A 12,561-nucleotide genomic window follows, 5' to 3' on the forward strand; every position below is an offset into this window, starting at 1 on the left:
TCTCTGGAGGGTTAGAGAGAAAATGGGAGACCACAGCTCCCTTCATTGTGGACTTCTCATAACATTTGAATCCGTTGGCATATTTTTCAGTGTCTTTTAAGACCTATGTGTCTGTGCTTTAGCGTTGTGTCTGGTAAATTCTGTAAAGCCATTCTAAAACTCATATTTCATACTTTTTAGAGAAGGTGTGGTGCATTGCCATCTTTGAGCCTTCAGATGGTCTGATTATCTACATTCAGCAGCAACTTTTTGTGATTAAGAAGTACAGCTGAGATCCCGATTTTCATCTGGGAATTGCCAGAATTTATCCCCTCCTCTCTCCAAAGATGAGCAGTTTTTGGGACTTGAGCTTTTTTTATCAACAATACTGTGACACCTGTGTATTATCTGCACCCCAAGGATTGAGCTGTGCACATCGCCGCTGTCCTGCCTAAGAGGGGAAACTGTGCATCCTCATACCTGAACTCACCAGTTTGTAAGGCATACTTTGAAAATGTATGAGATGGTACTGGTCTCAGCTAGAATTTATTCAGGGAGCAGGAAATGCTGTTGCTCATCTTTATATAACACCTGAGAGCATGGACTGCCCTCTTGGCCTTTCTCCTTTAGCTTCTTTTCTTCCAGACCCTTGATTCTGACTTTCTGAGCTGGGGATTGATCCAAGGTCAACAGGGGCAATAGATGTCCCATCCTGTAGGTCTTAGGGGCCGGCGTCCTGCAACATGGATAAAGAGAGCCTGTATCCCCACATTCCCTCTTCCTTGGGCAAATACAATAACCGCCGTTTTAATATGCACAGCCAGCTGGCGTTTGGAGAGGAAAATGAGATGAAGCAGGCTATTACATGTAATGTCTCTGAATATATGTGTACATGTGTGCACACACAGGTTTGGTCTTTACCCATTTTTTTGGTAAATATATTGTTCAATAATTATTTGCAAGTGACAAAGTAGGACATTGCTTACACATTGATCTGAGCTTGATGCCGGTGTATAGGAGTGGTCTCTGCTGTACTGTACAGATGGTGTATCTGGTGTCTGACCCTAAGTGGCTGTCACCATTGGACTCCAGTTAGTCTGAGATAGTCAGGAACAGACTTTTTTTTCCTGGTTGTGTGACATACAGAAATGTCAGAAAGGATTTTATATATGGACAAACATTATTCGTATCTGTGATTTAAGTTGGACTCAAACCCTGTGTTTCCAGATGTGGACCTTGCAAACCACATTCCTGCAGGAAACCCCAATAAACAATTGCCATTGCTAGCTGTAGGAATAAATTTGCTCCTCACTATCCTGCATACTTGGGATCACACTACATTTCATCAGAGCGAGAGTACATCCTCTATCTCTTCAGACATTAATCACCACCTTGTAGTAAAATATCTTGCATTTTAGCCTGGCTACGGAGCAGTGAGCCGACTCTTCTGCTGTGTGGGTTCAAACTGAAGGAATCGATCATCCCTTTTGTCTTCTGTACACATCAAGAAATGGAGAATAAAGAGGGGAGAGTCTGCAGATTTGGAGACTGCTTACACCCCACACGCCATTGTCAACAACTTCTGGTTTCGTCCTTTGCGTGAATGAGTGACTTTCAGCGTGTACCGTGGGGGACATCTGGACTGAATGAACAGGGTGCACCTGGGAAAAAACAGCTGCTGTGCAAAGAGATCATGGAAAGGACCTTGTGGTGCGTTGGATGGATGTGATGGAGCTGGGGTTGACCTGCAGAGCTGAATTGTTTTTGCCATTCTCCTTGTTTGAGGAGCTCCCTTCTGAAAAGGACTTAGATTAACTGGGTTCGTGGTGTTTACGTCGGTGAGAACTACAGACGTCATCTTTGAGATTCAGGTGGATGTTCTTGCCTCCCATCGTCAGGTTTCCCATTTTGGGAACCTCAGAAAAGAGAGAGCAAATGGCCAAGCCAGTCTCCTTTGGGCTATGGCAGCCCTAGACGATCTTCCCTTTGAGCCTGTTTTAATTCCCTCCTTTGTAAAATACACTTGGAGTAAATCTGGATGAGCAATTGGTCCTTCACGCCCAGCGTAACTGATGCCTTTGCAGAGGCAAGTGTGGATCAGTTGAAAGTGATTGTTTCAAATACCTCTTCTACAGCAGCGTGCAGGCAGTTGTCCTCTCTGAGGGAGGAGTGTGGGGGCTTCTCTTTAACCCAGCTGGGTGTGTGTTGTCTGTGATGTTCTAGGTGGGTGTTTCATACCAGCGAGAGATGGGAAAGGTGATTCTCTGGGACCATTGGCCTAACTCCATACAGCATCCATGGCTTTCTGTAAGCATCCTTACGGAACTTACAGAAAATTACCTCTTGGCTCCTGAGAGTCAGTGGAGAAAACTGTGGCCCGTGCAGCCATCTCAGAGGAGGCCAACATTAAAAATCTCACTGTACTACTAGACCGTGGAGCGTGGGCACCTTCAACGGTCAATTGCTTTCACTGGTCTGTAGGAGTCTTACATCATAGAGGAGGGGCACTTTTAAAATACAAGTCACATTTGGTCTACTTAGTCTTGTTGTGAGCTCTCTTTTGGTTACCACCTTTATGATAGCTGCATCGCTCTGAAGGAGCAGTCTGTCTTGCAGTTAGGTGATCTCTTTGTCTCCCATCTGTCCTTGTCTGCCACAGAAAGAAAAATACTGCCAGGTACATTCTCGATACTGAATTTCAGGTTATTTTGGGCTGCAATGCAGCCCAAAGGTTTTTTTTTTAATCTCAGATAGAAAATAAAACCTGAAGGGAAAGTTGGAGAGCTTTTAGCTTTCCCAGACTAGGGTTGGAGTTTTATGACATACAGAAGTTTAAATTAGAAAAATCGCTTGTTAGAGTAGTTGAAACAGAAACGTTTCATGTAGTTGAAATAACAGCACTCATTATCTACCTCTCCAGTGTTTCCAACAAGGAGCTGAGCAAAACCATGAGTTCGCACCGCTGGCCACTTGTAGACAGTGGCCTAGTCATTTGTACCAGTGCCTGAGTGCTTGTTTCTGCGTGCCCTCCGCAAAGCTCTTAGCGGGAGCGCATCTTGCCTGAGCTCCGCGAACCCTTCTGAGATAATAGGCCCTTGAATCGGGAGAGGAGATTTCCGGAGGGACTGAGGGACGGCTGAGGGACTCGGAGATCCAGAACCTGGTTTTCGTTCTTAGAGAAGTCGGGTAATACAGAGTGGTAATTAACCTTTGTTGATCTGTGAGTGGTGTGGCTCTGGAGGTAACGAGGAAGGATGTAGTTGTTCACGTCATGCAAACTTACTCATTAAGAGAGGGGATAAGATGAATGACGAGCCCGCCTGGGAGACACCACCAGTCCTAGATTGGTGGATTCAGGATGGAAGCTAGATTTTTTTAAAAAAATTTTTTTAGTAAATTCTGCTTTAGAGACCACAAGACAAACAGAGCAGTGATGTTCAATGTGCCTCGAGGAAACAGCATGTCACTAACATAGAGGTATTTGGTTAAGAAGTTGAATGCAATAATTCATGTTTCTAAGCATAGTAATAATACAGTTGGAAATAATAATTGCTATTGCTGTAAGAAAGCAAATTGCTTATGATGTAATATGTTAAAGTATAGTTAAAATCATCAGATGCTGCATTGCTTCCGCTGAGGGGAGGTTGCTTAGGCAAAATTTGGAAGGAAAATATATAGCCCACTAATTTCTTAAGCTAAGCACGCCGTAGGTAGTGTGACTCGCTGAGTATTGTGTTGTATGTTGTTGTGTCATGTGATAACAGCACCATGTTTTCCTGTCATTTTCACAACTTTTCCTGGCTGAAGTGATACACAAGCAACCCTGGGTAGTAATCACATTGTCCCGTTCAGTTTCAAAAGGAGAGAAGCGGACCTCATCCAGAAACTTTCCAGCAGGCTACAGTAAGCTTAACCGTCTGTTAGCCATTGTCAAATCTTTTCCATACCCGCAAAAATGGCATCTATTAAAGTAATCGAATTTGTCTCAGAAATAGTGTCATTCCATTGAGTGATTTTTGTGTAATGATAATGATATTGCATCTAAGTATCATTTTGAAAACTATTGAAAGTATATATTGGGGTTCTGTTGTTGATTTTTATGGATGTGCTCGTGTCTCTGTGTCCTGTTCTTTCTCAGGTAGCTGACCGGGGCTCAGGAGACGTAATGTATCAGAAAAAGAGTCAGTATTCTCCGAAGGGTTATTTATATTAATTAGCTCAGTTTTTTCTGGTATTATTCTGAAACGCCTGAATCCAGCGTAAGCTTTGAATAACCAGCCATGCTGGGTTCAGCAAGTGTGCTGCAGCCTGGCTCATGTCCAAATCAAAATGAGTTTGAGATTAATGTGCTCAGTTAAATCCAGTACAGGCTTCACCACGATGAATTGAGAGGTTTCCTTCGTGTCAAGGGCAGGGTTAATCAAAGTCCATCGTAACTCAGTAGTTTACCAGGGGAGCTTAATATGACATATTGACGTTTTAAAAGCCGGAGCCAAACCCCACTGAAGTCAGGGAGACTCTTTGCAGCCTTGGGAGTGTTCTGGACTGAGTCTGGAGGGCTGGGGAAGGGGCTGTGCAATCCTCCACGCTTCGTTCATATCTTTATTTTAAAGTTTTGGAGGGGCATAGACAGCCTAGAGCGATGGCCTCAGGACAGCTTACACGGGCCAGAGCAAAACCAGTGTAGTTCTGCCCCTCTTGCAAGGACGCCGTTGCCTATCAGCTGTTGGAAGCAGAAATTTCTTCTCATGAGAATCCAAAAGATTTGTGGGAGCACCAGCATTTTCAGCCCTCTAGAAAAAAATGGAACATTTCTTTTGGAGACTTTCTCCAGTGAAATTTAAGCTAGGGTTGCTATTTTATTAGTGTTAGCCTGCAGGGTCTGAAAACTCTTTTATAAGTAACAGACACTGAAATAGAAGCATTACAAGCTCTCGAGGCTATTTGAAAGACTCGGTAGAAATGTGTTAGCCAAAGTCATAAGCCGTGTTTTTACTCTGAAGTTACAAACAGTGCACAGTGTTACTAAAATCTTGCAGTTTCATGGAAGGCTTTTTGTTAGGATTTATATTTTAGCATTCCTTTGGCCGACTGACCACAAATAGTTTCTAAAGTCCCATTATGTCAAGCAGCTTTTACCAAACTTGTGGAGAAGTAGAATATACGAACCATAGCGTAAATAGTAGCTTCAATGAGAGACTTCAGAGGAAAATCCAGCGCTAGGCAGGCTTGTGAAGCGCAGCTGGTTTGCTTGGATCTTTTTGACTCTGCAGATTTGTCTTATTCGCGTCAACTGTAATGTCGCATACTGCAACTTTTGGGCTTCTTTGAGTCCTGCAGAACTCAACGAAGTAAAACAAAGAGGAGCTAGGTAGCTACCTCCAGCGTCTTTCTGGCCTTGCTTCATGTCTGATAACTTTGTTTTGCTTAAAAACTCACCAACTTTTCTCTGCTTCTCCCCACAGTCCTCCTTTTTCATGCCAAGGAAATGCTTGTTTTAGAAGGTTTTGGCATCCCTGCAGTTCGGTGCTAACAGCAGGGCTCGGGGAACTAACACAGCCTGTCCGAGAGCTGCCCAGTGTCTCCGTGGCTCTTCTCAGGAGGTTTTTGTGGGCCTCCAGCCATGGCAGACCTTCCTGCACGGGTCTAGCTCGCCAAGCTTGCAAAGAGCAACCTCCCGTCCCGAATGCGTGTGACCCTGTCCTTGGCCCGGCTGCGGTGCCTGGCGCCAGCCGTCCGCCTGCCTCCTGCCAAGCCGGGCCCACAAACGTTTTCATTTCTGACAAAGGCCAACTGTTTGGAGGAGTTGTTGTCTTGCTTGGTGCTCCTAATCCCTGGAATAACTGCTGTGACAAGCATAGTAACCATCTGCAGTAAGACGGATACATTGGTGCCTTTCAAGTGCAGTAATCGCAACGGCCTCCTGAGCCTTTCACCTTATTTTCTTTGGGGTTTTTTTTGCTTTGAAAACTTTTTCAAAAGCAAGATGGGGAGTTGGAAGCTCAAGTCCTGGGCAAGTCAAGAGGAGCTATAGTCCCTAAGGCGCATTTGAAAATCCTACTTCTAACTTTTTGAGGAGTATCTTGTCCTCTTTAGCTATTTATTTTATTTTTTAAATCATCCATTGAGCCCCACAAGTCCATTTTAGGCATCGTGGTCATTTGGAGAATATATACCCAGTTTTGCCCAGCATTCTCAACCTTAGAGAGATTTGGATAGTTTAAAAACGAAACGTTAAGAGGCTTATATCTGGCCATGTCTGTGCAAGCTAATGCACACTGAACACGGGGACTGAAACCGGATCGGCTGCAGAAGCAGGGACTGGGCATTAATTATTTTTCACCTTCCCTAGACGCTGTTCCGTGCAGATACCCTTCCGTTTGCTGAAGGAAGCTGTTGTAGGATCCAGTGCACGAGGACGTAGGGCAGGGTTTAGGCAGGCTTTTTTGTATTTTGGGGCCATGTCTGCCCTGTGGATTTATGTCCTCATGTAGCGGCAGCAGTGCGAATCTGGTAATAGATGTACTGCATTGATTTTTTTTTTTTTTTGTGGTGCCTCAGTTTTACATCAGAAAATTCCCACTTGATATCAATGCAGAGAGTCTGTGTTCTAGATTTGTATTTTTTGAGCTGCTTTCTTGGCATGGAAATCCCTTGGGATTTTGATTTAGACTGAAAAATTCCTGATAAAAACCGTGGTTTTTAGATGCTAACAGCAATTGTGTTCCAGTTACTGACCCTTAAGAGAGGCCATGCTGCTTAAAGGAAAACTGCATTGTTTACAAATTAGCTTAATAGATAAATCAGCCAGATGAGCAAAATCTGTATTAAAGTGTCTGTCACTCTGTCAAACCTGTCATGTGGTTATTCGACCATTTCCCTGGGTATCTGAAGAAAGATAAGCAGGAACTGTGACTGCGATGCAGGCACATGACACCGTAAATACCCAATGGAAATCAGCCAGGCTCCAGCACGCGAGGCTTTGTGGGTGGCCGGCGATGGCACGTCTCGATCCCAGCCCCCGGAGCTCCACAGCTCCGCACCAGCGTACAGCTGCAGAGGGCACTCGGTGCAGACCCGTGGAGGGGGTATTTCCTCGCTCATGTCTTCTTCCTGGCGGCTCAAACGACCCATCCCGCAGCTGTGGGAACAATAGCACAGATCTGCTTTGACGCTACAGCTGGGGAGGAACAAGCTTCTTGTGTAACAACGAAATAATGAATTCAAATTTGCTTTCTCTTCTCATATAGGGTAGGAAAAGCAAAGTTTCCTGGGCAGTAAAACAGACAGAGGGAAGAGTGGAGAGGGGTTTAATTGCTTTATTTGAATAAACCATGTCAACATTTAAATTTTTTAACTCTATGAGAATTTCTATATGAAATATTGTTTTGAAAGAAGGAAAGGGTTTGCTCAGGAAATCAAATCTCACATTTCACCCTCCTGGAGACACCTCTCTGCCTTTTTTCCCCCTGCCTTTTTGAACAAGATTTAGCTCTCAATGGTCGTGCTTCTTCCTGCCTGCCAGCTGGCAGGAGGTAGGCAGGAAATGCCATTTGCTGGAGCCGCCTCGGCGTGATGCTTGTCACCTACCTTCTTCCTTGAAAAGAAGAACTATTTTTATGGTACAGACAAAACAGGATGGTTGAGCGGTTAGATAGTAATTGATTCATGCAGTTTCCAACATAAGCTGCCTGCAAGACAGCTGGGAAGTCTGGAGGTCATGTTTCTTTTATGTTCATATTTTTCTTTTCTGTTTTTTTTCTCTGTTCTTTTATTTTTTTGTCATTTTACTGCTTTATTTTCATTCCTTGCTTTTCAGTAAGCAAATTCCACAGAGAACCCCTACTCAATGCAGTGTGACGTTACACACAGAAAATCAGACACATGTAAATAGGGCTAAGAAAGGGGTGCCACCTCTGCCTCCGCGGCTGCTGCGTCCGTCACGTCTGTGCCATAGTGTAACGCTATACGTAGGTTCCCTGAGCTATTCCTGAGGGCAGTGGAGGGACACTGTAGGGAACAGCAGACTGAAAATCTCAAGCAAGGCAGGTTAGAGCGCAGGAAAAACCAGGGCAGACCAAAGTGGTGAGAGGTGGTCAGCAAGGCTCTTCATCCAGCGGGCCAAGGATTCGGGATGTGCAGCTGCTCAAAGCCCAGAAAGTGCTAAACCAAAGCATCACAGAGAAGCTGGAGTGCAGCAGATGAAGCCGTTTGAACCGTAGCTGCTCTAGTCAATTGATGTTCGGACCTGACCACGTTGCCCTTGCAAACCTGGGTTCCAGATAAAACCTGGTGGAGGTCGCGGCTGGGTCCGCCATCACATCCAACAGGGCGGCGTTTGCAGCTGCTGGTTGACAAACGGTGGTGTTATCAGCGTGGAGTTGGCCAGAATGTGTTTATTCCTCTGGCTGATAAACTTGATAAGCTTTACGCGTTTGATCAAATACTTCATGTGCGTTCTGCTCCTTTGGCCGGACCCTGGACAAGCAAGTGGAGGCTCGGTCAAATGCCCAGAAGTGATCAGTCTGAGGGATGAGTTTGACACAATCTCCCTTGTAGACAAGGTGGTCAGAAGTACCTGTTTGCTTTAATATATGTGCAAGATCGGTGTGCCCTGCAGTGGGAACTGGTTTTAATGTTGTTAACGCTACCTGAAAGTGGGAAACTTACTTTAGGACCCAAGACGTGCAGATCAGCTAATGAATTAATGAAAAACTGAAAATTTACATGGCATTTTAAGATAAAAAGTGTTGAAAATACTTGTGCATTTCCTACTAATTCAGTGATAGTGTTGCTGCATTTGAACAAGTTGTTGGGGGCACCTTAAAACAACCATTGAACTCTTCTGTCCTGCAAATTTTGGGCTTGGTTCTGCTTCTTACCTGGACAAATCCTGGTGGTGTCAGTAGGAGCAGTGCTTGCCCAGGAACATTAATTTAGGTGTTTGGTAAAGACACACTTTAAGACAGCCAGATTTTGTTTCCTTATGTCATAAACAGCTTGCCTTGTTTTTTATAAATACGAATGATTGGCTCTTTGTTTTTGAATAAATTAAATGATTACCTAAAATGTTTTGGGTTTTTTTCTTTTTAAATTAATTGCAGTTTTCCATTAAGAGCAAACTCGTTCTCAAGTCCCCTTGCTTCCCACAGAAGATCTTGCCTGTGTTGCACAGAAACCCCACCAGAAGGGAGGCAGTTGCCAGGAGCGTGGTGTAGAGCAGCAGAAGCTTTGGGGAGATGGGGCTGGGGAGGGCTCTTCAGACTCTTTCATGTTACCAGATTCTGCTTGAAGCCTGATGTATTTTGTGCAAAATAGAAGGAACTGTACAAATGAGTGATTAGAATGAATGACTCTGCTATATGAGACACATTGAATTTTATGCCGCAGCTGGAGAAACTTATCCTTAATTGAAGCTGTGGGCAAGTGTATGTCATTTTTGATTTAACATTTTCCCTCACCCCTGCACCCCCCACCCCAATCAAAATCCTTCGTGGAGTCAGATTGTTGCTGTAGCCTTTGTGAACCCCTCTCTTCTAATGTTTAATCAAGTGCTGAAAAGAGACATTTACAGACTATTTAAAATGTGGAAAAATTGCTTCCCAATATTTTTGACAGAGAGAGACTGAGAACACACAGCATTGAATCATCAGGAAAATTGAAGATTTCCCCTGAACAACATTGGGATTTTACAGCAGAGGACTTGAAAGACCTTGGAGAAATTGGACGAGGCGCTTATGGTTCTGTCAACAAAATGGTCCACAAACCAAGTGGGCAAATTATGGCAGTTAAAGTAGGTGATGCCCATACTTACATTTGTACTTTAGTCCATTAGGGATGAAATGTGATGGAGAATTAATGTTCTTCCATCTAGCACCCATCTACTGCTCTTTTCTATTTATTTCCAGTGTGAAGGCTGCTATTTGCTGAAAATGCATTGTATAATGGGCATATTGTCAAGTGATTTGTGACGCTCTCATAATTGCTTGTGCCCTTTTGAAAATGCCTGTCAGGAACTCACTGTTTTGAGGGGATCACATGTCTCTGGAGACCGATAATGGGGCATGGGCCTTTCACCTCTGGGTCACTGGTTCAGACACAGCCTAGGTTGGTGTCAGGCACGAGTTGACATCTAATGGCTTCTTGGTGTCTTTTGTGAAATAAGGTAGTGACTTAAATTTTGCTTTTTATGTAAGCATATGTCATGGTGTAGCCTCACCAGGAGGAGCTGGAATGGAGTGGACATCTTCTAGGGAGTGTTTTGTTCTTGCTGACGTATGATGGAGTGTGTTTGCTTTGTGCTTGCCATGCCGGACCTGCTCTGGAGATGGAAAGCATAGCAGTTTTCTGGACTATCTATTTTCTACCTTATGCTGCCCTAACACTCACCTTAAAACCAGAAACAATACTCAACCTCGTTCCCCAGCTGGCCAACAGGGAGTAATCGTCGTCTTGCCGCAGCAATGCAGCTCACTGGGCATCTTTGAGGAGCTGCTTGTCCATCGAGCTGGGTGAGGTGGGCAGCAGCCATTCTCCCTCTCTCTCTCATCCTTTCCTTGCTTGCTGCTGGCTGCTCGCTAATGGCATCAATGTTTTAACTGTGTTGATGATCTCAACTGTCAGTGCTCCCGTGGCTCCCACGAAAGAGTAGAAGTGAGCTGTGTAGGAGTCTGCATTGCTTTCTATTCCAACTCTGTCTTCTTTGGAATGTTCCCTGATCTGATCTGGAAATGGTCACTCCTGCTCGTCTCATGTGCCAGGTGGGCACATCTCAGCCCCAGCTCTAGCTGCTGTGAATGTAATTCGTACGTGTCTAGTGTGTCAGGTTACTGGAGTGACCGCTATCCCTTGATTTTTCCAGTAAATATTGACTTCCTCACAGCGGTGGGATTACTGGCCAGGTCTCAGTGTTTTGGATTACTACGCAGTGGTGTTTCAACCTGTTTTTGAATCCCTAAAAATCTCCAGTGGAGCTAGAGGCTGCCTGTAGCTAAAGGCTTGTTTCCCTTTGTTGCCTTTGGTAGAACTTGTAGATGGGGTTTGCAGATGACAGGTTGTAAAGCGCTGATGTAGTGAAATGATGCCTGGGCACCCCCAGCTTCTCAAACATAAGATGAGTGACCTGAGTAACTATAGTTTTGCTGCTATACTAATGATAGCCCTGGGTGAGAAAAAGGCATACCTAGAGCTGAGTGGCTTTGTGATGTGAAGCTCTGCAGCAGGTACAGCTGTGCTGAGAAGAGCGCTTTGTTGGATTAGCTCGCGTCACCGAGAAGGAGACGCGTCTGCTGGCACAGTTCTGTTGTCCCAGACTGCGCTTGCACAAGGGCTGTTCACCATCGTAGGATAATCTTGTCAGCGTCGAGGGTCTGTGGTGCGGGTGCAGCTCCTGTGTGGGAGGCAGAAGGCACCAACACCGTGCTCTCGAAGCAAGCCGTTGGAGATGACATTGCGCAGCCTGTTGAGCCGGCTTTCCCACAGGAAGAGAGGTGGTCTGAGCCCCAGGGCACTGCTGGGCTTGGGGCTCACTTTTAAACAAATAAAAACTGGTAGGTTTACAGTGTCTAAACTTTGAAATGTCAAAGTTGTGGGCTGGGATGGTGCCACCTTCTTTCCTCTGAACCCACTCCCCATGGGCTGGCATGGCTAGGCCTGCAGGAGAAGGAAGGTTGCAGGGTCTGGGCAACCACATAATTTCTAAAATGTTAGTGGCAAAGGGCTGTTCTGTTTGTCCCAGTGGGGATAACACGTGAAATCGAGCAAAAGAAGACCTTGGGTGGAACAGCGAGGTCTCCAAGGCATCAGCAGCTATTCCACAGCTCAGATGGTGCAGTTATTTGAGATGAGGTTTCAGGGCAGGACTGAACTTGGACTAGTGACTAGTTTGTTCCAAACTACTCGGCCTTTTCTTTCTCAGATTGCTGTTGCTTTTGGGGCAGCCAAGGTTGTACATTGATCTCGCTGCTCCTGCTCTACCTAAATCTGCCCTACGGGTGACCCGTGTTTGGGGCTGCCCTACTGCTGCTCTCTCTGTCTCCCTCTAGCCCGTGGTGTCCTGACAGCTTCCAGAGCTGTTGCCTTCTGAAGCCTCAGCTCCCCACCTGCATTCAGGGAAACCAGCTGCTGCCCACAGCCTTGCCTTGCTCTACAGGCAGGCACTTATCTTGCTTTCTTCTCCTTCAGTATAATGCACTTCTTTCTGTAAGAAGAAGGTTAAGAAGGTTTAGAACGTAGATGGTGGTTTGAGAAGAAAATGTGTTGGTCTAGTGATTTGAGGTCTTGGCTGCGATCTCGGTGACACCTACTTGCAACACCATAGTGTGGCACCATGCTGTGTGCAGGGCATCAGGAGCGCTGCCCTGCAGCGGGCTGGATTGCGAAGGCAGTGCCTCTGGTTATTTGGTGGTGCTGCCGTCCCCCTCCTGTGCTTCCCCGAGAGAAATATCAGTGCAGCAGACAAATCATCCTTGGAAGGACATTCAGCGGTAGGAAATAGCTTTATGGAGGCTGCAAGCCAAAAGTTCTTGGCTATTCTGTAGAGATGAGTGAAACACAGAGATGGCTCCAGAAGCTGCTAATTAG

The 12,561-nt window shown here is 45.3% G+C and overlaps 1 protein-coding gene across 2 annotated transcripts in view; it reads left to right on the plus strand.

Moving 5' to 3' along the window:
* The window catches only part of MAP2K4 (mitogen-activated protein kinase kinase 4), a 99,224-nt gene that overhangs the window by 44,615 nt on the left and 42,048 nt on the right, over positions 1–12,561 (plus strand). Inside the window, exons 3-4 of one of the 2 annotated variants that reach the window (XM_075111717.1) lie at positions 3,787–3,882; positions 9,598–9,772. In XM_075111717.1, the coding sequence (XP_074967818.1) occupies positions 3,787–3,882; positions 9,598–9,772 (271 nt within the window). The remainder of the gene's footprint in view (positions 1–3,786; positions 3,883–9,597; positions 9,773–12,561) is intronic. The other variant, XM_075111718.1, reaches the window with a different exon arrangement.

The sequence above is a fragment of the Phalacrocorax aristotelis genome, chromosome 16, assembly GCF_949628215.1.
Source record: "Phalacrocorax aristotelis chromosome 16, bGulAri2.1, whole genome shotgun sequence".
NCBI lineage: Eukaryota > Metazoa > Chordata > Aves > Suliformes > Phalacrocoracidae > Phalacrocorax > Phalacrocorax aristotelis.